At 41.2% G+C, this 27,954-nt stretch overlaps 1 protein-coding gene across 3 annotated transcripts in view; it reads right to left on the minus strand.

Moving 5' to 3' along the window:
• Nucleotides 1–20,686: 20,686 nt before the first annotated feature.
• Nucleotides 20,687–27,954, minus strand: part of slc25a22a (solute carrier family 25 member 22a) — a 40,783-nt gene continuing 33,515 nt past the window's right edge. For all 3 annotated transcript variants that reach the window (XM_007235123.4, XM_022672399.2, XM_015601840.3), the window contains one exon: nt 20,687–27,629. In XM_007235123.4, the coding sequence (XP_007235185.2) occupies nt 27,476–27,629 (154 nt within the window). In that variant the 3' untranslated portion in view covers nt 20,687–27,475. The remainder of the gene's footprint in view (nt 27,630–27,954) is intronic.

Genomic DNA, 27,954 nt, shown 5'->3' on the forward strand with positions numbered 1-27,954 from the left:
ATATAGACTACATATTTTTGGTTGTGTTAGTAAATGTTACATAATGTAAGATTTGGTTGTTTACTTTACAGGATTATCTGGAATAAAGAATAATTCTTTCTATCATGTACATGTGACATGCCTCCACTACTGGCTGCCACACAAATCATAATAAATACAGTATCATGTGTGCAACAGTTGGCACGGTATACTTTTTTATTAAACACTGCTCTTCTTTTTAAAGTACAGTATTAGAGTTTGTGGCCAAATAATTTTATTCATTTTCTCCTAGCTGGTTCAGCTGTTCATTGATGTTAAGTTTAGTTGCAGTTCAAAAACATGTGGTTGGATGAAAGATTAAATTAGAGGAAAGACATCTATAAGGTTCCTTGCACTGTAGAATTGTTTTGATAGAGGAGACTCCTGGCTAGTGAGTGGGAACTGAAAATTGCTAAATTGGAAAATCAAATGGGAAGAATAAAAATTAAACATAGTGTTAAAACATGAATGCATACTCTGTGAATTCAGGCTCTTTAAGGTCATTGTCCAGACTCCCAGACTTCTATATGCTGTCTCAAATGGACAACACTTTTTCCACACAATATGGGATACTGATGGGGTGTTGTAACACAGTCACTTTTGGTTAGTCAGTGGCAAGTATAAGCTATTTGTTTACATTTACATTTAAGGCATTTTGTGTTTATCTTTATGTCTTTATCCAAAGCAACATACAAAACTGCTTTATTGTTATCTTTAGCTAGTTTGTTGAGGCTAGAATAAAACAGATTAAGAAATCAATCTTAGGTACAGCTACTGCAGATGATGTTATTGATTATGAATGTCCCACAGCTGCAAATCAGAGTTCAGCATAGCATAGCCTAGGCTCTCATACATTTGAAGATGCTAACAAGGACTTACAGTAATGTACCTGGAGAGGGGTCAGACCCCCCCCAATTAACCCCAACTTCAACGCCCTCTAAAGGGGTAAACACAATAATTTGAGGGGGGCAAAACATTTAAATGTATTTCTTACATATAATGTTAAATACTACACAAACAATACAGTATCTATGCCTGGAACAATATAGTGATACGATTTCAAGCACCCCTAAAGTGGATCATACCATTAATAAGCATTTCTCCCGTTTACCTGCCTGCCTCATTATTGGTCAGGTGGAGTCTAAGTTAAGGTATGCACTCTGCTCAAGCTACAGCATTACATGTAAGTAGCTTGTTATCTACTTCGCTTTTGTTGGAAAATCAGCACTATACTCAACTGCTCCAGTGTGTTTTCCTTGATTCTTTTGATGGAAGCCCGAAGTAGAGTTGATAGAGAAACAGGATACTTAGATCTTCAGCAAATTAGCTATTTATTTCAACAGAGCTTTGGCAACCCCTTTCACTCACAAAGGGTTTCAGGAGAAGAGGTTCAACGATCCTTACAGTTGCAAGACCTTATGTCCCCAAACCCCCCCAGACTTTGTGTAAAGGTCAGTGAAACGGTTCCTCAAAAACTGGTTCTAACTGATTGAGTTAAAATGTTATCTATTGTTTACTACCGCTTTCTACCTGTTGCCTACCAACTGGTAAAAATACCTGCTAAGCGCTGCTTAGGCGCTGACTTCTGCATTACAAACTACAGACTGGACATTCAGTTTTAAGGTGTCAGCTTAACTGTCCTATGCACATCTACCCACATACACAGTTCAGTTCAAATATCCAGAAACAACTCACTAGTTTCAGACCCTTGGGTCAGCACTAACAAGTTTACTCACATGACACTTCACTCTCTTAATCATAATAAGGTTTTAGGATTAAATGTCATTATGCATGATTAACTGAAAGAATACATTTGATATAAATATTTAATATCTTTAACACTTTCTTAAAAATGCACTTTAAACACAATTTTACTAAAAATAACTCACATGAATTTCCTACCCCACCTTAATTGCTGCTAATTTACCGTTCCACCTTAAATGCTGCTGTTGCGGCACCCAGGCATTTAGGGTGGAACCAGAGACTGTAAAAAAGATGTCGCCGTTCCCATTCATTCAATGAAAATGAAGTCAAAATCTTCCACCATTTTGGCGATCCTGATTCCCGAGTCTGCGCAGTAGAGACCAGAGGAGGGAGAAAGACTGTGGAGAGCTCCTACTCATTTAAATAAATCCGCCCCTGAGGGCTGCCTCCACAGAGCTATACACAGTCTATGGTCCCACCCATACAGTCAGTGGTCCCACCCCGGCTAGGTGTAACCCAGCCCTTTTACAATAACCACACCTTTTTGAATAGAGCTAAATAGCAATTTCAAAAACGATTTTCTGTGGGGATATAAAAATGAGACAATATAAGCAGAGGTTACACTAGCTGTTGCATTTAAATAAAGGAGGTACAATTACAGTATACTGGAAAAAAAATGTGATTGGAAGTTGTCTGTTTTGCCATTGAAACCTCTGGGGATTGGTTGGGTTACACCACAGCAGGGGGCGCCCAACATGTGGTGGCTTCACTTTTGCTCTGTCCAGCAATACACAGTCTATGGGTGGAACAGAAAAAACTAAACAAACTAAAATCTTCATACGCGGCATTAAGTAAACCTAGTGAGGAATTAGTTACTCACATGAGTAGTTTTACAATAAACTGGTGTATTGCAATTTTTAAAGGTAATACTTAGATTCAATCTTTTTATTAGGCTACTTTGAAAATTAACAATAGCTAAGTGTTTTAAAAGGATTTGCCTAAAGGCAAATGGACACTTGGAGATGCCCAAAAGCCTAAAAGGACATTTGGAGATGCCAAAAAGGACACTTGGAGATGCCCAAAAGCCTAAAAGGACATTTGGAGATGCCAAAAAGGACACTTGGAGATGCCCAAAAGGACACTTGGAAATGGCAAAAAAGACACTTGGAGATACCCAAAACAACATTTAGATATGCCCAAAAAGACACTTGTAGATTCAAAAAAGGAAACTTGGTGATGCACAAAAGGACATTTGGAGATGCCAAAAAGAACACTTGGAGATGGCCAAAAGTACAAAAAGGACACTTGGAGATGCCGAAAAATACACTTGTAGATTCAAAAAAGGAAACTTGGTGATGCACAAAAGGACATTTGGAGATGCCAAAAAGAACACTTGGAGATGCCCAAAAGCCTAAAAGGACATTTGGAGATGCCAAAAAGGAAACTTGAAGATGCCCAAAAGGACACTTGGAGATGCCAAAAAGCACAAAAAGGACACTTGGAGATGGCAAAAAGGACACTTGGAGATGGCAAAAAGGAAACTTGGAGATGCCCAAAAGGACACTTGGAGTTACCTAAAAAGACACTTGGAATCACCTAAAAGGACACTTGGAGATGCCAAAAAGCACAAAAAGGACACTTGGAGATGTTCAAAAGGACACTTGGAGATGCCAAAAAAGCACAAAAAGGACACTTGGTGATACCAAAAGAACAATTGGAGATGCCAAAAAGCACAAAAAGGACACTTGGAAATGCCCAAAAGGACATTTGGAGATGCCAAAAAGGACACTTGGAGATGCCCAAAAAAACATTTGGAGATGCCAAAAATCACAAAAAGTACACTAGGAGATGCCAAAAAGGACACTTGTAGATGCCCAAAAGGACACTTGGAGATGCTCAAAAGGACACTAGGAGATGCCCAAAAGGACACTTGGAGATTCAAAAAAGGACACTTGGGGATTCCAAAAGGACACTTGGAGATGCCACAAAGCACAAAAAGGACACTTGGAGATGCCCAAAAGGACATTTGGAGATGCCCAAAAGTACACTTGGAGATGCCCAAACGTACACTTGGAGATGCCCAAAAGGACACTTGGAGATGCCCAAAGGACACTTGGAATCACCTAAAAGGACACTTGGAGATGTCCAAAACGACATTTGTAGATGCCAAAAGGACAAAAAGGACATTTGGAGATGCCAAAAAGCACAAAAAGGACACTTGGAGATGCCCAAAAGGACATTTGCAGATGCCAAAAAGGACACTTGGAGATGCCCAAAAAAACACTTGGATATGCCAAAAAGCACAAAAACTACACTTGGAGATGCCCAAAAAGACACTTGGAGATGGCAAAAAGGACACTTGGAGATGCCCAAAAAGAAACTTGGAAATGCCCAAAAAGACACTTGGAGATGGCAAAAAGGACACTTGGAGATGCCCAAAAGAACACTTGGAGATGCCCAAAAAGAAACTTGGAAATGCCCAAAAGGACACTTGGAGATTCAAAAAAGGACACTTGGTGATGCCAAAAAGAACACTTGGAGATGCCCAAATAGACACTTGGAGATGCCAAAAAGCACAAAAAGGACACTTGGAGATGCACTAAAAGGACATTAGGAGATGCCAAAAAGAACACTTGGAGATGCCCAAATAGACACTTGGAGATGCCAAAAAGGAAACTTGAAGATGCCCAAAAGGACACTTGGAGATGTCAAAAAGCACAAAAAGGACACTTGGAGATGTTCAAAAGGACACTTGGAGATGCCAAAAAAGCACAAAAAGGACACTTGGTGATACCAAAAGAACAATTGGAGATGCCAAAAAGCACAAAAAGGAAACTTGGAGATGCCCAAAAGGACACTTGGAGATGTCCAAAAGCACAAAAAGGACACTTGGAAATGCCCAAAAGGACATTTGGAGATGCCAAAAAGGACACTTGGAGATGCCCAAAAAAACATTTGGAGATGCCAAAAATCACAAAAAGTACACGAGGAGATGCCCAAAAGGACACTTGGAGATGCCCAAAAGGACACTTGTAGATGCCCAAAAGGACACTTGGAGATGCTCAAAAGGACACTTGGAGATGCTCAAAAGGACACTTGGAGATGCCAAAAAGCACAAAAAGGAAACTTAGAGATGCCCAAAAAGACACTAGGAGATGCCCAAAAGGACACTTGGAGATTCAAAAAAGGACACTTGGTGATTCCAAAAGGACACTTGGAGATGCCAAAAAGCACAAAAAGGACACTTGGAGATGCCCAAAAGGACATTTGGAGATGCCCAAAAGTACACTTGGAGATGCCCAAACGTACACTTGGAGATGCCCAAAAGGACACTTGGAGATGCCCAAAAGGACACTTGGAAATGCCCAAAAGGACACTTGGAGATGCCCAAAGGACACTTGGAATCACCTAAAAGGACACTTGGAAACGACATTTGTAGATGCCAAAAGGACAAAAAGGACATTTGGAGATGCCAAAAAGCACAAAAAGGACACTTGGAGATGCCCAAAAGGACATTTGCAGATGCCAAAAAGGACACTTGGAGATGCCCAAAAGAACACTTGGAGATGCCCAAAAGGACATTGGAGATGCCCAAAAGGACACCTGGAGTTGCCCAAACGGACACTTGGAGATGCCCAAACGGACACTTGGAGATGCCCAAAAAGAAACTTGGAAATGCCCAAAAGGACACTTGGAGATTCAAAAAAGGACACTTGGTGATTCCAAAAGGACACTTGGAGATGCCAAAAAGCACAAAAAGGACACTTGGAGATGCCCAAAAGGACATTTGGAGATGCCCAAAAGAACACTTGGAGATGCCCAAACGGACACTTGGAGATGCCCAAAAGGACACTTGGAGATGCCCAAAAGGACACTTGGAAATGCCCAAAAGGACACTTGGAGATGCCCAAAGGACACTTGGAATCACCTAAAAGGACACTTGGAGATGTCTAAAACGACATTTGGAGATGCCAAAAGGACAAAAAGGACATTTGGAGATTCCAAAAAGCACAAAAAGGACACTTGGAGATGCCCAAAAGGACATTTGCAGATGCCAAAAAGGACACTTGGAGATGCCCAAAAAAACACTTGGATATGCCAAAAAGCACAAAAACTACACTTGGAGATGCCCAAAAAGACACTTGGAGATGGCAAAAAGGACACTTGGAGATGCCCAAAAGAACACTTGGAGATGCCCAAACGGACACTTGGAGATGCCCAAACGGACACTTGGAGATGCCCAAACGGACACTTGGAGATGCCCAAAAGGACACTTGGAGATGCCCAAAAGGACACTTGGAAATACCCAAAAGGACACTTGGAGATGCCCAAAGGACACTTGGAATCACCTAAAAGGACACTTGGAGATGCCCAAAAGGACATGTGGAGGTGCCAAAAAGGACACTTAGAGATGCCCAAAAAAACACTTAGAGATGCCCAAAAAAAACACTTGAAGATGCCAAAAAGCACAAAAAGTACACTTGGAGATGCCCAAAAAGACACTTGGAGATGGCAAAAAGGACACTTGGAGATGGCAAAAAGGACACTTGGAGATGCTCAAAAGGACACTTGGAGATGCCAAAAAGAACAAAAAGGAAACTTAGAGATGCCCAAAAAGACACTAGGAGATTCCCAAAAGAACACTTGGAGATGCCCATAAGGACACTTGGAGATGCCCAAAAGGACACTTGGAGATGCCCAAAAGGACACTTGGAGACGCCCAAAAGGACACTTGGAAATGCCCAAAAGGACACTTGGAGATGCCAAAAAGCACAAAAACTACACTTGGAGATGCCCAAAAAGACACTTGGAGATGCCCAAAAGGACATTGGAGATGCCCAAAAGGACACTTGGAGTTGCCCAAACGGACACTTGGAGATGCCCAAACGGACACTTGGAGATGCCCAAAAAGAAACTTGGAAATGCCCAAAAGGACACTTGGAGATTCAAAAAAGGACACTTGGTGATTCCAAAAGGACAATTGGAGATGCCCAAAAGGACACTTGGAGTTGCCCAAACGGACACTTGGAGATGCCCAAACGGACACTTGGAGATGCCCAAAAAGAAACTTGGAAATGCCCAAAAGGACACTTGGAGATTCAAAAAAGGACACTTGGTGATTCCAAAAGGACACTTGGAGATGCCAAAAAGCACAAAAAGGACACTTGGAGATGCCCAAAAGGACATTTGGAGATGCCCAAAAGAACACTTGGAGATGCCCAAACGGACACTTGGAGATGCCCAAAAGGACACTTGGAGATGCCCAAAAGGACACTTGGAAATGCCCAAAAGGACACTTGGAGATGCCCAAAGGACACTTGGAATCACCTAAAAGGACACTTGGAGATGTCTAAAACGACATTTGGAGATGCCAAATGGACAAAAAGGACATTTGGAGATGCCAAAAAGCACAAAAAGGACACTTGGAGATGCCCAAAAGGACATTTGCAGATGCCAAAAAGGACACTTGGAGATGCCCAAAAAGACACTTGGAGATGGCAAAAAGGACACTTGGAGACGCCCAAAAGAACACTTGGAGATGCCCAAAAGGACATTGGAGATGCCCAAAAGAACACTTGGAGATGCCCAAACGGACACTTGGAGATGCCCAAACGGACACTTGGAGATGCCCAAGAGGACACTTGGAGATGCCCAAAAGGACACTTGGAAATGCCCAAAAGGACACTTGGAGATGCCCAAAGGACACTTGGAATCACCTAAAAGGACACTTGGAGATGCCCAAAAGGACATTTGGAGGTGCCAAAAAGGACACTTGGAGATGCCCAAAAAAACACTTAGAGATGCCCAAAAAAAACACTTGAAGATGCCAAAAAGCACAAAAATTACACTTGGAGATGCCCAAAAAGACACTTGGAGATGGCAAAAAGGACACTTGGAGATGGCAAAAAGGACACTTGGAGATGCTCAAAAGGACACTTGGAGATGCCAAAAAGAACAAAAAGGACACTTGGAGATGCCCAAAAGGACACTTGGAGATGCCCAAAAGAACACTTGGAGATGCCCAAACGGACACTTGGAGATGCCCAAAAGGACACTTGGAGATGCCCAAAAGGACACTTGGAAATGCCCAAAAGGACACTTGGAGATGCCCAAAGGACACTTGGAATCACCTAAAAGGACACTTGGAGATGCCCAAAAGGACATTTGGAGGTGCCAAAAAGGACACTTGGAGATGCCCAAAAAAACACTTAGAGATGCCCAAAAAAACACTTGAAGATGCCAAAAAGCACAAAAAGTACACTTGGAGATGCCCAAAAAGACACTTGGAGATGGCAAAAAGGACACTTGGAGATGGCAAAAAGGACACTTGGAGATGCTCAAAAGGACACTTGGAGATGCCAAAAAGAACAAAAAGAAAACTTAGAGATGCCCAAAAAGACACTAGGAGATGCCCAAAAGAACACTTGGAGATGCCCAAAAGAACACTTGGAGATGCCCAAAGGACATTTGGAATCAACTAAAAGGACACTTGGAGATGTCCAAAATGACATTTGTAGATGCCAATAGGACAAAAAGGACATTTGGAGATGCCAAGAAGGACATTTGCAGATGCCAAAAAGGACACTTGGAAATGCCCAAAAAAACACTTGAAGATAGCAAAAAGGAAACTTGGAGATGCCCAAAAGGACACTTGGAGATGCCCAAAAGGACACTTGGAGTTGCCCAAACGGACACTTGGAGATGCCCAAACGGACACTTGGAGATGCCCAAACGGACACTTGGAGATGCTCAAAAGAACACTTGGAAATGCCCAAAAAGAAACTTGGAAATGCCAAAAAGAACACTTGGGGATGCCCAAAAGGACATTTGAAGATGCCAAAAGGACAAAAAGGACACTTGGAGATGCCAAAAAGGACATTTGGAGATGCCAAAAAGGACACTTAGAGATGCCCAAAAAACACTTGGAGATGCCAAAAAGCACAAAAACTACACTTGGAGATGCCCAAAAAGACACTTGGAGATGGCAAAAAGGAAACTTGGAGATGCCCAAAAGGACACTTGGAAATGCCCAAAAAGACACTTGGAAATGCCCAAAATGACACTTGGAGATGCCAAAAAGCACAAAAAGGACACTTGGAAATGCCCAAAAGGACACTTGGAGATGCCCAAAGGACACTTGGAATCACCTAAAAGGACACTTGCAGATGCCCAAAGGACACTTGGAATCACCTAAAAGGACACTTGGAGATGTCCAAAAGGACACTTGGAGATGCCAAAAAGCACAAAATGGACACTTGGAATCACCTAAAAGGACACTTGGAGATGCCCAAAAGGACACTTGGAGATGCCAAAAAGCACAAAAAGGACACTTGGAGATGCCCAAAAGGACATTTGGAGTTGCCAAAAAGGACACTTGGAGATGCCCAAAAGAACACTTGCAGATGCCCAAAGGACACTTGGAGATGCCCAAAAGGACACGTGGAGATGTCCAAATGACACTTGGAGATGCCCAAAGGACACTTGGAGTCGCCCAAAAAGGACACTTGGAGATTCCCAAAAAGACATTTGTAGATGCCCAAAAGTAAACTTGGAGATGCCAAAAAGAACACATGGTGATGCCCAAGGGACACTTGGAGATTCCCAAAAGAACACTTGCAGATGCCCAAAAGTACACTTGGAGATGCCCAAGGGACACTTGGAGATGCCCAAAAGGACACTTGGAGATGCCAAAAAGGACCTTTGGAGATGCCAAAAGGGACACTTGGAGATTCCCTAAAAGACATTTTTAGATGCCCAAAGAACACCTGCAGATGCCCAAAAGGACACTTGGAGATGCCCTCCTGGGCTGTGCTGTGGCTAAATCTGAATCAGAAGGTTTTTTTGCATTCATTATTGGAGTTCCATAGTGGACACCGAGTGCCTCGCTATTTCCTCATCTGCTGGCTAGCCACAGAACACTTGGAGATGCGTAGAGTACACTTAAAGATTCCCAAAAGGACACTTAGAGATTCCAAAAAGAACAATTGGAGATTCCAAAAATGACATTTGGAGATGCCCAAAAGAACACTTGCAGATCCCCAAAGGACACTTGGAGATGCCAAAAGGACACTTGGAGATGCCCAAAAGGACACGTGGAGATGTCCAAATGACACTTGGAGATGCCCAAAGGACACTTGGAGTCGCCCAAAAAGGACACTTGGAGTCGCCCAAAAAGGACACTTGGAGATGCCCTAAAAGACATTTTTAGATGCCCAGAAGAACACTTGCAGATCCCCAAAGGACACTTGGAGATGCCCTAAGGACACTTGGAGATGCCAAAAAGGACACTTGGAGATTCCCAAAAGGACACTTGGAGATGCCAAAAAGGACACATGGAGATTCCCAAAAAGACATTTGTAGATGTCCAAAAGTAAACTTGGAGATGCCAAAAAGAACACATGGTGATGCCCAAGGGACACTTGGAGATTCCCAAAAGAACACTTGCAGATGCCCAAAAGTACACTTGGAGATGCCCAAAAGGAAACTTGGAGATGCCAAAAAGGACCTTTGGAGATGCCAAAAGGGACACTTGGAGTTTCCCTAAAAGACATTTTTAGATGCTCAAAGAACACCTGCAGATGCCCAAAAGGACACTTGGAGATGCCCAAAGGACACTTGGAGATGCCCTCCTGGGCTGTGCTGTGGATAAATCTGAATCAGAAGGTTTTTTTGCATTCATTATTGGAGTTCCATAGTGGACACCGAGTGCCTCGCTATTTCCTCATCTGCTGGCTAGCCACAGAACACTTGGAGATGCGTAGAGTACACTTAAAGATTCCCAAAAGGACACTTAGAGATTCCAAAAAGAACAATTAGAGATTCCAAAAATGACATTTGGAGATGCCCAAAAGAACACGTGGAGATGTCCAAATGACACTTGGAGATGCCCAAAGGACACTTGGAGTCGCCCAAAAAGGACACTTGGAGATGCCCTAAAAGACATTTTTAGATGCCCAGAAGAACACTTGCAGATCCCCAAAGGACACTTGGAGATGCCCTAAGGACACTTGGAGATGCCAAAAAGGACACTTGGAGATTCCCAAAAGGACACTTGGAGATGCCAAAAAGGACACTTGGAAATGCCCAAAAGGACACGTGGAGATGTCCAAATGACACTTGGAGATGCCCAAAGGACACTTGGAGTCGCCCAAAAAGGACACTTGGAGATGCCCTAAAAGACATTTTTAGATGCCCAGAAGAACACTTGCAGATCCCCAAAGGACACTTGGAGATGCCCTAAGGACACTTGGAGATGCCAAAAAGGACACTTGGAGATTCCCAAAAGGACACTTGGAGATGCCAAAAAGGACACATGGAGATTCCCAAAAAGACATTTGTAGATGTCCAAAAGTAAACTTGGAGATGCCAAAAAGAACACATGGTGATGCCCAAGGGACACTTGGAGATTCCCAAAAGAACACTTGCAGATGCCCAAAAGTACACTTGGAGATGCCCAAAAGGACACTTGGAGATGCCAAAAAGGACCTTTGGAGATGCCAAAAGGGACACTTGGAGATTCCCTAAAAGACATTTTTAGATGCTCAAAGAACACCTGCAGATGCCCAAAAGGACACTTGGAGATGCCCAAAGGACACTTGGAGATGCCCTCCTGGGCTGTGCTGTGGATAAATCTGAATCAGAAGGTTTTTTTGCATTCATTATTGGAGTTCCATAGTGGACACCGAGTGCCTCGCTATTTCCTCATCTGCTGGCTAGCCACAGAACACTTGGAGATGCGTAGAGTACACTTAAAGATTCCCAAAAGGACACTTAGAGATTCCAAAAAGAACAATTGGAGATTCCAAAAATGACATTTGGAGATGCCCAAAAGAACACTTGCAGATCCCCAAAGGACACTTGGAGATGCCAAAAGGACACTTGGAGATGCCCAAAAGGACACGTGGAGATGTCCAAATGACACTTGGAGATGCCCAAAGGACACTTGGAGTCGCCCAAAAAGGACACTTGGAGATGCCCTAAAAGACATTTTTAGATGCCCAGAAGAACACTTGCAGATCCCCAAAGGACACTTGGAGATGCCCTAAGGACACTTGGAGATGCCAAAAAGGACACTTGGAGATTCCCAAAAGGACACTTGGAGATGCCAAAAAGGACACTTGGAAATGCCCAAAAGGACACGTGGAGATGTCCAAATGACACTTGGAGATGCCCAAAGGACACTTGGAGTCGCCCAAAAAGGACACTTGGAGATGCCCTAAAAGACATTTTCAGATGCCCAGAAGAACACTTGCAGATCCCCAAAGGACACTTGGAGATGCCCTAAGGACACTTGGAGATGCCCTAAAAGGACACTTGGAGATTCCCAAAAGGACACTTGGAGATGCCAAAAAGGACACATGGAGATTCCCAAAAAGACATTTGTAGATGTCCAAAAGTAAACTTGGAGATGCCAAAAAGAACACATGGTGATGCCCAAGGGACACTTGGAGATTCCCAAAAGAACACTTGCAGATGCCCAAAAGTACACTTGGAGATGCCCAAAAGGACACTTGGAGATGCCAAAAAGGACCTTTGGAGATGCCAAAAGGGATACTTGGAGATTCCCTAAAAGACATTTTTAGATGCTCAAAGAACACCTGCAGATGCCCAAAAGGACACTTGGAGATGCCCAAAGGACACTTGGAGATGCCCTCCTGGGCTGTGCTGTGGATAAATCTGAATCAGAAGGTTTTTTTGCATTCATTATTGGAGTTCCATAGTGGACACCGAGTGCCTCGCTATTTCCTCATCTGCTGGCTAGCCACAGAACACTTGGAGATGCGTAGAGTACACTTAAAGATTTCCAAAAGGACACTTAGAGATTCCAAAAAGAACAATTGGAGATTCCAAAAATGACATTTGGAGATGCCCAAAAGGACACTTGGAGATGTCAAACTGCTACAGGAACAGGTCTGGCTGACCCACATGGCAATGCCTTTAGCTCAGCTTAATGTTGGACTAAGTCTCTGTAGTTTCAGCAGTGATGAGAAGTATTAGAGGTCTGACAGGTGAATTGCAGTAATAAAATCATTGCTAATATGTGAAAGTAAAAAAGCAGCTTGTCAGGGTCATACAGCACTACTACTAGACACGTAAAAAATATTGGTGTTCTAAAACCAACCGATAGACTTTTACGTAAACAGATTTGTTTAACTTTTACTTAGTGAAGCATCCAAACATCTGACCATACACTACATGCTGCGGCTAGATGTTGGTGAATGATTTATTGTGGTTACATAAAAGTTAAGAGCGATAAGATTAATAGCTGGATAATAAGCCTTTAAAGGGTTAAGCATAGGGTCATTCACCAAAGCATTTACAGCACAGAACCTTTAAACACACCTCTATTACAGTGGCATAAAGCTGCTGTATGGATGGCTCCACAGTCAGTGATGTGTGTAATAATGTCAGCTGGCCCCTGGCTCTGTGCCTGCGATATAGCATTCCTAACGTGCAGGGCCCAGTTCTGTAAATCTCAGGCCTAAAGGCTTCTGCTCAGTCATGCTTAGTGCAGATTGGCTTCAGGGTCAGAGGCAGAACCATGATGACTGGCTGGAGATGTAGGTCAGTCATTGTCTGAATTTTTTGAGCAGAATGGAGGGGTTATCTATAAACCACACAATGTTCCAGTCCTTTCAGTTGAATAAAACGGCTGTGAATGACAGTAGTTTTGCTTGGCAGTGGTGTACCTGTATATTGGTTGAGCAGCTGACCTCCTCCTGGGCCGTGCTGTGGTTGAATCCGAGTCAGAAGGCTTTCTGCATTCATCACTGGAGTTCCACAGTGGACACAAAGCACCTCGCTAATTCCCATCTGCTGGCTGGCAGCGGAGGAGCTCAGAGCCCCCTCCCACCGTACCCAGAGTAATCTCATGTCTTTAAGCATGTTCCTCTCAGTATCGCACAGTAAATTAGAGCGTGGGCAAAAACCCCACCATTTTCAGCTCAGCGGGGCATGGTAAACTCGGAAGCCAGTTAAGGAGCAATGCTGGCTGCTGTGTTAAAAAAAAAAACAGATTTTCAAACAGTTCTGGTTCTGAAATCTGATTGGATCAGGATTGAGACAGTTGAAAATTCTCAAATTCTCAAAAATTCACTTTCTTGACTTACTTGTGTCACATTTTACTTCCCGAATTTGCTGTATTCTAGTATGTAGTAAGATCCAGTTCTTCAATACACCGGCAGAATATGAGCCTGTGTCACTGGCTGCAACACAAAATATAATTCACTATGCCTAACAGTTGACAATGTGTCCTTTTCCTTTCAAATGTTCTTTTATTATGCTTTGAAATATGTCATTCATGTTAATGGCCAAAGAATTATAAAATAGATTATTGTTTTGCTATTTCAGATATTGGCTGCATTCCAGTTCTGTGTTATAAAGTAATACAGGGGTTCTAAAACTTGGGGGTTGCGACCCTCAAGAGGGTCCTGACTTCATTCCTTGGCTGGAACTCTTGAAGCTTGTCAGAATGCAGTTCAAATGATGATAAACAATAAACTATATCCATCACTATTAAAACTTTTATTTTACTAAATATATCTTGTATATGATTATATCTGACCAAGAATGAGGCCATATCTTTAGAACAGATTGGCCCGTTTGGGTCCGTAGGAAAAATACAGGATAAAATGTGTAACAAGTAAATGCATTTAACTTTCACAAAATGTGACCTCGTGATGTCAAACCAACTATTAAAAATATTAATGTACTAATTAAAAGTTATGAAGCTATTTCTTCTGTCGCTGCTGCCGCCATGATCTGAGAATTGGCGGTTCAAATTCCGGGTCATGCTGCTTGCCATTGGCAGCCGAAGTCCTAAAAAAGAGCACAATTGGCCGTGCTTTCTTTTAGGTTTAGTGCATGGTGCTCTCTCTCTCTTCCCATGTTACTCCCAAAGTGATGTTGGTCAGTATGATAAAAGGAGTCCTGGTGAGTGGGATGGGTAATTGGCCCAAATAACAGCATTATTTACTGTTGTATATTAGCCTGTATGTTTAGCCTGCATGTTCTAAAAGCATAGGTTACTTGAGGCCAGGCGTTATAGGGGGCGATTTTTCAGTGGTACAGTCACGGTTATGGTATTAGGCTTTACTTTATTAGGCATGACATGATGCTGCTTGTATCTTTACAGTACAGGTGATGGTAAAGCGAGGCAAGTGTTTGCCTGCACTGAAGCTTCTACCTATGTGTGAAATCTCTGAACACTAGGCATGTGCTGCCTGCACATTTTCCACATTGGCCAGGTGCTTGATGCTCTTTTGTATTCCAGAGCTTATCAGTCTCAAGCCATTGCCTGAGGCTGATGCACAATGGTTCTTAACAGCTATAGTGGCTGGCGCTGTCCTGTGTTCAGTGGTACTGTACATTTGTGTGTCCTTTGATGGTGCTGCATGCAGTCTCTGCTATACAGAAATATTGTGGGTTTTTATTAAAATGCATGCCTATTTGAAACTGAGCAATCAGCACTACATATACTATACTATATATATATATATGCATTCATGTATGAGTGTGTGTATAATGCCTGCATCATTTATTCTCTCCCTCTGTCTCTCGCTATCTCTCTCCCCCTCCCTCTCTCTGTAAATATCCCACCCCATCTTCTCCTCCTCTCAAAAAAACCTGATTTCTATTGATTTAGTGACCTATATACACATCACCACTCTCTCTCTCTCTCTCTCTCTCTCTCTCTCTCTCTCTCTGTCTCTCTCCCTCCCGCACCTCACTCCGTGCATCAGCGGTCATCCCGCTGTCTTCACCTCCTCGTACACACACTCCCTCTATTTTCTTCCTAGTTTCAGCTCCACTTATCCTACCTGTGTTCTCTTTTCCCTCGTTCTCTCCCTCTCCCCCCTCCTCTCTCTCTCTCTCTCTCTCTCTCTCGGGCTTGAGTGGAGGAAGGGCTAATAATAGTTCAGGGTGGAGGCTCAGAGCGACCACAAGAAGCAAGGGAAGGAGGATCTTCAATATACAGTCACAGAAACACACACACACACACACACACACACTCACACATACAATTCTGTACGGATATGTATTTAATTAACTGTGCATTATCAAGGACACGACAAAGGCAGGCAGAGCTCTGTGCAGAGTGAGATGATATGATTAGGTTATATAGTTTTACATTATGATGAAGGGGCCGTGTGGATATTGCCAAGGACAGCACAATGACACGGCGCAATAATGGAGATGTATGGCATGTACAGGCCTGACATGATGAGAGAACAGAGCGAGAGGTCAGCTCAATATTTCACTGCTGGGAAACCAGATCGAGCCCCTGCTACAATGAGCTTCAAGAAAGCCCAGAAAGGAAGCGTGGAATAAAGATGAACCGGGGGACCTACTAACTGAGAATACGTCAACATTGCGTAAAAATGTATTTAATTTTGAAGTAACAGAGTGTGGCTGTATTGTCCCTACTCTGTTTAAATAGATAGACATTGCTGGAGAATTTAAATTGAAGTTAAATGTGAAATTCTATTTGCATTATTCTGTCTTTTATGCATATAGGCAAATGGGCATGTAGGAGACTTAGCTTTGAGTATTGAAGCATCAGTGTTAAAAAAAAAAAAAAAAAAAAGAAGGTGTGGTTGGCCCCTGGGGTTAGGGGCGTGGCCACTGTGACCCGGCAGCAGGAAGCACACAGATAACACAGACACGGGGAGTAAATTAATTCAAATCATTCCTTTATTCGGTTATTATTGAATACCCTCCACCACACCCAAAACAAACTTAAGGCAGCATAACGCTAGCCCAATGGGGCTCTAGAGTCTGTAGAGGTAACTTTAGCTTTCTTTTTAAAGTCTGTGCAGCCTCAGCTCTCAGCTCCCCAGTCCAAAGTCTTCCCGAATGAGGGCTGAGGATGGGTTTTTATGCCTGTCCCAGCTGGTGGCTTAAACAGTCCTGATGCCGTTCAGCTGGGACAGACAGGGCTGGGCGTTCTGGCGTGGGGCGGACCCACAGCTCCCCCGCCTCCTCACGCCACAAAGGCATAAAAGAACTCTGTGTGTCGCTGAGAAGCTTTAGGCTGCTGGATGGCTGCTCATCACCTGAAACTCAACCCCAGCAAGACTGACCTACTGTTCATTCCAGGATCTACAGGTTTTCAGAACTCACTGGTCACTCCATTGGCAGAAGAACAAAGCCCTGGAGTGGTTATGAATGACCAATTATTCTTCTCAAGCCATGTTGCAAATCTGCCTCAGTCATGCAAGATTTCTCCTTTAAAACATCCAGAGAATTCCACCGTTTCTTTTTAAGGAAGCCACTCAATTGCTTGTGCAGTCTCTTGCCATTTCAAGACTTGACTACTGCAAATTCTTTCTGGCTGGTCTTCTATTGTGAACGATCAGGATACTGCAGCTGATTCAGAATGGAGCAGCGCAACTTGTCTTCAATTTTCCAAAGTTCAGTTATGCGACTCCTTTGCTAAGTTCCTTCAACAACAGACCAGCTTCTTCATAATTGATGGCAATGGTCAAAGCCACGTCAGAGTTCAGCACAGCTGTTAACTGAAAGCCTTTCCAGGTGACTCTACCTCATAAAGCTGACTGAGAAAATCCTGCCAAGATGTGCAACGCTGTCATCTAAGCAAGAGGTGCTACTTTGAAGAATCTAAAATCTAAAGCATATTATGGTTTGTTTAACATGTTTTCTGAATAATTTCATATGTTTTCATACTTCGTAGTTTGGATGATAATGAAAATAATGAAAAAAACACTGAATTTAAGGTGTCCAAACTTTTGACTGTATAATAGACATGCAATACTCTATATATTCTGTACAGTATGTGGACAGTATGATGACTCCTTTGTGCTGTGAGCTGTGGGTTTGTATTGAGTGCTAATAGTAGTAAACAGTGGCCTGAGACGAAGCATCGAATGATGACCCAATTCTACTAGAGTTTTGTTTCACCAGTCAATATGAAACCAGACTATGAAATAATAGCCTCCTGCAGACTGTGTTACTCATCTCAGTGTAGGTGTGTGTGTGCACAGTTCCTCTCTACACAGATCTCCAATAATAATTCTCCTCTAATAATTGCAGTAAACATACTGTAAGCGATGCAGTGATTAAAAGTCGTGATTCTGCTCATTTCTATTAACTACTGTACAAACTGCAGGCATCTTCCAGAACCTACACCACTGGTCCCTGAAGATGCTCCCAAAGGTAGAGATTATGCAAATCTTCATTCATTACAACTACAGGCATCTTCTAAAACCTACACCAGTGGGTTGGTTCCAACAGTGGTGATATAGCACATTTCCATTACCTTCAACTGCTAGCTTTCTAGATGTTTCTAGAATACACACCAGTGGTCCAACAATAAGTCGGCCCCATTAATGGAGTTATAAAATAACATCTTGTGAAGAAATTCAAACCCCACCACAATTCCAGCTCTTCTTTCTACTCCATCTCATGCTCTCTGTCTTTTTAGGAAAGGGGGTTCAAGCTTCATTCTCCATCATATGAAGCCACCCAGAACTCCAGCCCACATTTCTCGAATTCCCCTTCCCCCATCTACCATGAACATGGTCAGCACACCGCAACGTGTTAATATCACTTTCATACAACTACATATGTCTTCTAGAACCAATTCCACTGGTCACTGAATGTAGGTTCTAAAAAAAATAATCATATTGCACTTTTTTATTGGCTACAACTACAGGCATCTTTCAGAACATACATCAGTGATACTTAAAATTAGTCTCAAATCTAGTAGTGTTAATACACATTGACTTTAGTTACACCTTAACGCATCATATAGAACCTAAACTACTGATCATTAGTCCTGAAAGTAATGATATGTTTAATATTTCTATTAGATATAACTACAGGTATTACTATATCCCACACCAGTGGTCCCCAAAGCCGCTATGAAAATATTGCACATTTTCAGTAGGAATATCTACGGACATATTGTCGAACCTACACCAGTGGTCCGTCAAGTTGGTCCTTAAAGTAGGAAAACCTACATCTGTAGTCCCAAAGGTCAGTTCCCAAAGGGAATGATATTGCACATTTCTGATAATTAGTAAGTAAGTGAGTAATACTGCACATATCATTTTACAACTACAAGGATTTTCTAGAGCCCACATTAGTGATTCCTTAGTCAGTCTCAAATGTTGTGATAATTTCACATTTCCATCAACTACAACTACTGGCATACACAAGTGGTCCTTAAGGTCCTTAATACTAGCAATATTGCACATTTCCCTTAACTTCAACCATAGGCATCTTCTTGAAACTAGAAAGACATTAAGTAATGAAGTTGCATCCCAAAAAAAGTGATAACCATTTCCATTAGCTACATCTACACAGATCTTTTACATCAGTGGTGCTGAAAGTCTGTCCTAAACATAGTAATACTGTCCTATAGTATGTCCTATGTAGATATTTTGCATGTTTCCACTGGCTCTTACTAGAGGGCTCTTGTAGAATGTGTGTAGAATGAGGTAGAGATATAGCATATTTTATTAGCGACATCCATAGGCATCTTCTAGAACCTACACCAGTGGTCCCTAAAGTCAGTCCTATAAAGTATTGATGCTGCATATTTTTGTGAGCTGTAACAAGATGTCTTTTTGAACACAAGAAATCCCTGAAGTTGTTTTCTTGGTTGTTTTCTTTCCAAAATGTGCAGAGAATCAGATCCAGACATTTTTCACAGTTGTCCTTTCACTGAATCAGAGCGACTCATTCAGTGTTCTACTCGACTCTTTGACTCAGCTTGATTCAGATTCACTCGTACACATTGTGGTTCTGAACAACCAGGTTTGCTCAGACAGTCATGCTTTTTAGAAAGTAGAACTAGAAACAGGAATGCAAAAGATAATGTGCAGAAATGCTCAACTATAAAAATGATCTATCTATGAGCTGTTTTTTTGCACTTAAAACACACACATACATTAATACATACATTAATTTTTTTTATATTTTAATTTATGTATTTTAATAAAAAGATGGTGAGGGTGCACTTGTTACATGTATTAGTTAGTTACTGAACGGAACCAACTGTATTAGATGAGAGGAAGCACACAATGTGTAGAGTGTAGCAGCACATAGAGTACTTTTTTTTTTTTTTGGAAGGTGTGTTTCCCATCCTCATGCTGACGTTTACAGTCTCTGTCCCAAAGGAAAAGACTTAGTAGTGCTCAAGTGACATCTGGTGGCCAGACATGAAACAACAACACTCCTGCAGCAATGACCTTGAAAAGCCTGCATTATATATACAGCTCTGTTAAAAAATAAGAGACCACTTCAGTTTCTGAATCAGTTTCTCTGATTTTGCTATTTACAGGTATAAGTTTGAGTAAAATTAACATTGTTGTTTTATTCTATAAACTGCAGACAACATTCCTTCCAAATAAAATATTGTCATTTAGAGCATTTATTTGCAGAAAATGAGAAATGGCTGAAATAACAAAAAAGATGCAGAGCTTTCAGACCTCAAATAATGCAACGAAAGCAAGTTCATATTCATAAGTTTTAAGATTTCAGAAATCAATATTTGGTGGAATAACCCTGGTTTTTATTCACAGTTTTCATGCATTTTGGCATGTTCTTCTCCACCAGTCTTACACACTGCTTTTGGATAACTTTATGCCTTTACTCCTGGTGCAAAAATTCAAGCAGTTCAGCTTGGTTTGATGGCTTGTGATCATCCATCTTCCTCTTGATTACATTCCAGAGGTTTTCAATTTGTTAAAATCAAAGAAACTCATAATTTTGAAATGGTCTCTTGTATATATATATATTAGTTGATCTATTTATAAAAAAATAGATGATTATTCCAATCATCACTTTGGAAAAACACACTGCTTATATGAGCTCATCTCCAGCTAAATGCTTTATTAATAATGATCAGATACTAACTGTATACTAATAACTAGGTGAGCATTAATAGTGATCAGACTCTTCATATAGCAAAAGCACAAACAGGGAGGGCACATCGTAATCATCATCATAATCATTTTTTTTATTGAACAACAATCTGTGACAAGGAATGCAACATTTGGACTGTCTTCACGTTTTGCATGGTAAACAAAGACTAAGACGACTGCAGTAATATCAGTTTCATAGCTTTCACACTCAAGTGTTTTCACACACACACACACTAATCTCCCCATTCATTACAGAGAGATATGGACTTCAAGAAGAGGGATTTTGGACTTTTGTGTGTGTATGTTTGTGTGTGTGTGTGTATATGTAAGTGTTTTAAAGTGCTTCATTGTACTGTTCTTCCTCTTGGAGGAAGAGAAGTTGTGGGGGATCCACGGCCTACGACAGAATCATCAGTAAGAGCTGCGATATATAATATATAGTAGTGTTGGGCTGATGTGCAGATATGTGAGGGCTTTACTGCTGCTATGAACTGTGTTTTTCATCTCCTCTTTATTGCATATAGATTAAGCTGGTTATCATATTATATTCTATAAATATTACTCTTAACAGACGTGACACGAGGTCAGACCTTATATATCTAACATCTAAACTACTGGAAGAGAAATTCCTCAACATTGGTCATATAGTATTCAGGTACATTCTCTGGCTTGTCATAACATTTCAAATAAGTAAGCGATACACTGATATTTAGGTACGATTGTGTTGCTGTGAACAAGAAAAAAAACATTTTTAAAACACAACTAATTGGTTCCACACTACAGTAATCTAGATATTGATGTAAAGACTAAATCAATGAGGGCCTACAGTATATAGTATGTTCCCAAGAGGCTATAAATCAATAGATCAGAGTGCATGTGTGCAGCGTGACAGTGTGTAGTGTAGTGCTTGTTGTGCCTGACTATTCTTTGTGCTTGTTGCTTCGTTTCGATTGTAAATAGACAGAAATAGATGTTATTTTTTTTGGTGTTTGCCCCTCATATCCTTTGCCTCTCCATTCCAGACAAAGGCAGGACAGATAGTGAGATAGTGAGAGGGGGGATAAAACATACAATTCAGCATTACAATGACAAAAAGAAAAGAAAGGAAAACAAAAATAACTGAAATTGCACTACACAGCCACACACGCACGTCTATAAACACGTGCGCACACATACACACACACACACACACACCACCATACACAACCCCACCACACAATAACACCACCATTTTCCACATTACAGGAACGTTCACAGCTGATAAAACAATCTGACATCTTCACAATTAAAAACAGTTTTTAAAAATCGCACAATTCGAGAAAAAAAACAATAAAGCAAAAGATAAAAGAAAGAAAAAGCGCACTAACAATTAGGTGAACAACACACAAACAAAAAAGAAAGAAAGAAAAAAGTGCACTGCGAGGAAGAGGAATGCGCAGAGAAGAAGCAAAAGGCAAATTTGTAGAGAAAGAGAGAGAAGGAGAGAAAGAGAGAGAGAGAGAGAGAGAGAGCAAGGGCACGGTTACATACACAAGGTTAGGAAGCCACTAGAGTGAGATCTGTCACATGTTCAAACTCTGTCTGTAGGTGTAAAACTCTGAACTGTAGAAGAAACACATGAGGAAAGCTCAGTGAGAAGGACGCAGATGTAAACGCAGGTCTAGTAATCCATTTTCCCCATTAAGATGCTTTATATCACCTCAAATTTGCAGCTGTTTCAACTCTAAACTGAATTCTCTGAAAGAACCCAGGTACTGTAAAGGCCACCACACACCAGATTTTAAAGGAATTTCTTCTAGTATTTAGAGTAGACTGGCTCTGTAAAGCTCTGTACAACATCCCTTTTGGGTGACAGATGCGGAAAACTGGGAAAGATGACTCATTTGACAATAAATTATCTAGATATCTAGAAATAATCATGAAATGTTGTCAGTTCGCTTAACTGCAACGTTTTAAAAATAAACAAATCTTCAGTTTTTACTCCAATGCTTCAGTGCATGGCTTGCGCAACCAGTGTGTGATGGCCTTAGGGTACATTAATAAACATGGCATATAATAAAATAGCTAAATCTGATTCTCATGTAATGAGGTCAAAACAGGGCAAGGATACCCAACCCTCTTTCTGCAGATTTTATACAGTTTTACAGTGGAGAATTCACTCTTTAAAAAAAAAGGTGCTTCAAATAGTGATACCATAGAAGTACCATTTAAACCATTTAAAGCCCCTAAAGAAGCATTTAAAGCACCTTTATTTTTAAAAGTGTAGAGTTTAGTTCCAACTGTTATTAATAAGATCCTAAAGCTCTTTATTACACAAATCAGTTTGTTACAAATGTTATAATTTAGGACCAGAGCTAAACTCTACCCTACAAAGGGTTTTGTGCGTTCCTTTATCTAGCACCAAATTCAATTCATTAAATAATTAATATGTTTCTCACATGGTGATGTAGTTAATGCTAGCTTGATTAATGTTAGCTGGCCATGAATCAGAGCCAGTAGCTAACTTTGGGGCGTCAGGTCCGTGTAAACAGATTTCTGCTTTCCAAATTTCCTGCAGTGAAAAACCTCGGCTTTAAATGGCTTTTTCCTGTAGATCTACAAGCACACTGTCGCTAATCGGCTAATCGGCTAATCACTAGAGAGGTAGGCTGGCAGCAGGCCTCGGGAGCGAGGATGATTGGAGCAGGGATTTGGTCAAGGTTTTGTTTGGCAGTTATGAAATAGGCTCTGGCCAAGTCAGAAGGTCTTAAGCCTTGCTTAAGCTACAGACATCCTAATGCTGCAGAACACGGGTCAGCACTTACTCTAACCTACAGGAGGCTCTTTCACTTTGGATTTCTGGTTCCTGCATACAGGAAGTCTGGTACCTTCATCCAGAGACCACAGAAAGTTCTGTTTTACAGTCTGCAGTTTAAATAGTGCCCTCAGATTTAGTGTTCCTGAATTAAAATAAATGCCACTGAAATAATAATTGAAAACAAAGACACCAACAAAGCATAAGGAGGGGGAGGTAAGTGTGCAAAATAAGCCATTATATATGTGTATATATATATATACAGAACACAAACCAAAAAACAGTACAATTAAAACATACGAAAATAAAACTAAATCAAAATTCAATTCAATCAAATCTGATAATAATCTGCAAATGTACAACATACAGCAATCGACAATGAACATACAGAGACACCAATAAAACAACTGATACAAATATATAGATATATATATGTATATATATATATTTATATATATATACTGTAAGGAATCTCGATAAATATGCTTTCACTCTCAACAGATAAGCGAGAGTGTCTTCTTGGAACATCACTCTGCTTCTCAATGTGCTTTTGCCCTTTCCCTACACAGCCTCCATAAGAGAGAGCAGGTGACGGGTGACCTGACATCACAATTCTTCAAAGTCACCTTCATCCCTCGCCAGCCAATGACGTGCCACGACCCAACCACAAATGTGTGCACTTCATCGTGGGAGGCTTGGATATGAACAAAAATCCCCAAAGGGAAAAAAAAAAACACAATTGCAAAGGCAATTAATGAGTGTGATCATTCCTTCATTGATCCGTTTCATTGATTAGGAAGAGCTACCTGACAATCATCCTTCGCATTCATTTGGCTTTCGAGAAGTACAGACCTCTGCTTGCGTCATCTGTCAGCTGTAGAGCAGCGACACTGATCTGAAGATCCCAACGGCAGTTCTTCAAAGCTGCAGGTCAGTGTGTGGAGACTGACTGGAGAGGGGAACAGATTTCAATCTCTTTCTGTAGCAGTGGGTTTTCAATGCAGTCCTCAGGGAGCTTCTGACAGCTCCAAACACACCTCAGCCAGGCCACACAGGCTGTTGAATGCTGATTACTAGGCTAAGGTGTGTTAGGAAATTCAACATGTCAGAAAAGGGTGGCCTGTGGACTGCTGGGGATCCCCCCAGGACTGGATTCAAACCCCCTGCTCTGTAGCACCAGCTTCTAAAAAGCTTTAAAAAAAAAAAAGAGAAAAAGCTGAAACAGTGCCACATCCACCCCCGGGTGGCTCTGCTATTATTTGAAATCCTTTGTTGTTGGCCTGAAAGTGGCTCCTGACTGCGGCTTTAAACCACTGCCAGCAGCCACCACTGATATTATTAACAGTGTAAAGATTGTAGCTGCGTTCCAAAGTCTAGGCTGCAGCCGAGCTGGCGGTTTCCTCGGTCATAAAAGGCTGCTGTTATAAAGTAGAGGACCCTTTGTATAGAGCGAGAAATGCAGACAGTGTTCAGAGCGATCTGGAGGATCCTTCACGACCTACAAATCACTGTGTACATCATGTGTGAAGGGGAAAAAAAAGAAAAACTAATACTGAGCGAAAATGGAAGGATACAAAGTCTCAGGAGCAAACTTTGTTTTAAAATGTTAGTTTTTATAATTATAATTAATGTGAATAATTTATGTTACAAAATGAATAAGCACCATGAGGTGATCATATGAGATATCAGCCTAAAACATCATCATTCTGTTTCATTCATATCTGTAACCAATAGTCTACAAAGCACTGTTAAGCACTCTTTATTGGACCAGGCCTACCTTGACTGCAGCTGAGGCTTTGAAACGCAGCTAATGTTAGCATACTTACAAGCCTAAAGTCTTGTAATGTATAGCAGAAGCAGTATAGTGGGCTTTTCAAGTCAGATTAGAGGAGCAATAAGTAACAGTTTTGCCTAAAATTATAAACGAATAAAAGAATAGAAATGTGTTACATAATGGTGATGGGAATAGATACTTTTGTCACTGTGTGTTTCACAGTGACACATAGCGATGGCTCAGCATGCAGCATCCTTCTACAGGCTTTGTGTCGTGCTCACAAAAAGCCTGCTAGCAGCAACTGGATTTACTGTAATAAGACTTCCCAAAAATAACAATGCTTCAGAGGAATTGCCAACTCATGAGAACGGGTCTGCTGGCAATGCACGCAAGAATGGCTTCTCAAATATGCTGTCCTCACATCCCAGAATTAAACTGATCACATGTGCTCAACATAAGCATCGCTTGTTAAACGTTCTGTTCCTGTGAATAGTTAAGTGAGTAGAAGATGAACTGATCCGCAAAAGAGAACAAAGTTGCACATTATTGTCAACAATTTGAGTAAAGTTAGTGTGTTATTTTTGTCTTGGACTATTATAGAGTGCAAAAAGGAAGGAAGCATCATGCAAAATAGTAAGCATCCTAAGTTATTTTTCCATTCTACCAGGTTTTCCTTTCAACTCCATCTATACCCTATACCCTATAATTCTTCTCATCCTAATATCACAAACCCTAGTTCTCAACCCACCAATCAGAAACTGTTCTCTGTTCTGGACTCTTTTACTTTGCGAAGTATTGCCAACTTTTCCTGTTGCATACAAGTTGTTACTTTCCTTTTGGCCATCTCAGTTTTTTTAATCTGTCTTTGTCTCTCACTGCATGTTCTGGTTTAAAACATTGGTTTCTTCTTTGCTTTTGCCCATATATGGTACTGTAAACACTCACTCTTGCCCTCTGGTTTATGCCCATATATGGTACTGTCTTTTCATTGTTGGTAAGAACTGAGAAACTAGCAGCTATTTCAAACTTATTAGAAAGTTTGCAAGCTGTGATATTTGACAACAGTGGGGCGTTACCATATTCTAAACTTGAACTGGGTGGCCTAATACTTTTGCTTGATGTAAATAAAGCAATGTGCCATCTTTAACTTTATGCCTTTTGCATATCAGGTCATATTTTACTCAACAAATAATACATAAAAAGTTAAAGCACCTGGATCTTAATTTGGATCTGGAATATGGCAGAATAAATGAACTTGTCCTATTAATAAGCATGTACTTTTACAGTTGGAAACTCTTACTTATTGCTCCTTTAATGATCTATAAGCTGATAATAATTCACATAGTCATGTCCTGCTTTCATGGTTCTGAAACTGTACTCCTCTCCATGATATGTTCTGTATAATTGAGTATCTGTGCACAGATCACTTAGATGATATCAGTCAGGTGCCACTCCTGTACGAAGTGCTCCCAGCTCTGCTCATCTGACCAGACACTGAGCTCTGTGTGCGAGTGTGTTTACCCAAAGCTGCCGTCAGCCCGGGACTGTAAACAGCTTTCACATCACACACTAACCCGCAAACACACACGTACACACACACACACACAAAAAAAAAACGTCATTCATGGCCAAAAACACATTCCGACTGGGCTCGTGAAAACTCATACTGTATCACAGATAAATAATATTGGGAGACAAACACAAAATAATCCAGTCAAGGTTCTCGAGTGAGCTTGGCTCCTCTCCAGAAATGTTAAATCAACATTAAAAGTCCGTTTGACAGTTTAAACCATAGCGAACAGAGATATCATTTCTTCAGATTGTCGTAACTGACACTGTGATCATCAGTCAAATGGACAATAAATACCTCAGAAGAGTCAAAAAGGAGATTCAAATCATACAAATCTCCACAAACCACAAAATCAATGAATAAAACTACACTGATGTGTTCAATTAAAACTTCATGAATGAGAATCTTCCCCTGTGGTCTTAAGTCTGAGCTGAGGACTAAGTGGCCACCTCAGGCAGCTTGGCAAACGCTCCCCCTGAATCTCCTCCCAACTCCATATGATTACAACATTCATTTAGAAATATACACCCACTTTAACAAAACCCACACACTCACACACACACTCACTTACACTCACACATACAAACAAAACACCTAATGTAGTCTCCACATCACTTGGTCCTCCAGGTGACTTGGGCAGCTGAGATGTGGAGGTGAGGAGGGACGAGGTCTGACCGGTGCAGCGTGTGTGTGTAGATGGGAAGGCAGAAAGCGGAGCTGATTGGTTAGTTGTTCCGTTTGGGCAAGAAGCTGAGGATGTATTCACCCACGCCCAGGAAGTAGACCACCTGGGCGATGCCGAAGAGCGGAGCGATGACGAGAGCGCGACAGTACGCCCCCTTCAGGAAAGCACCAGGACCCTCGTTACGCAGAATCTTCCTGCAGTGCAAGAGGAACAGAGGGGGTTAGACAAGTTCACCATTAATATTATAATTTTAGTGGTTCTTTACCTGGAAATATGGGTCATCATATTCAAGAAAAATATTGTGCATTCATTTCTTTTAAAAATGATAATATACAGTACCAAAAGTTTGGACACACCTTCTCCTTTTCCTACATTGTAAATGAATACTGAAGCCATCCATACGATGAAGGAATTATGAATAACATGTAAGGATCATGAAGTACACTTAAACAAACCAAAATCAACCTGTTAAGTTGAAGTTTTATGAGGCTGGTAACTTTAATGAACTTATCCGACGCT

Source organism: Astyanax mexicanus, chromosome 2 (assembly GCF_023375975.1).
Source record: "Astyanax mexicanus isolate ESR-SI-001 chromosome 2, AstMex3_surface, whole genome shotgun sequence".
NCBI lineage: Eukaryota > Metazoa > Chordata > Actinopteri > Characiformes > Acestrorhamphidae > Astyanax > Astyanax mexicanus.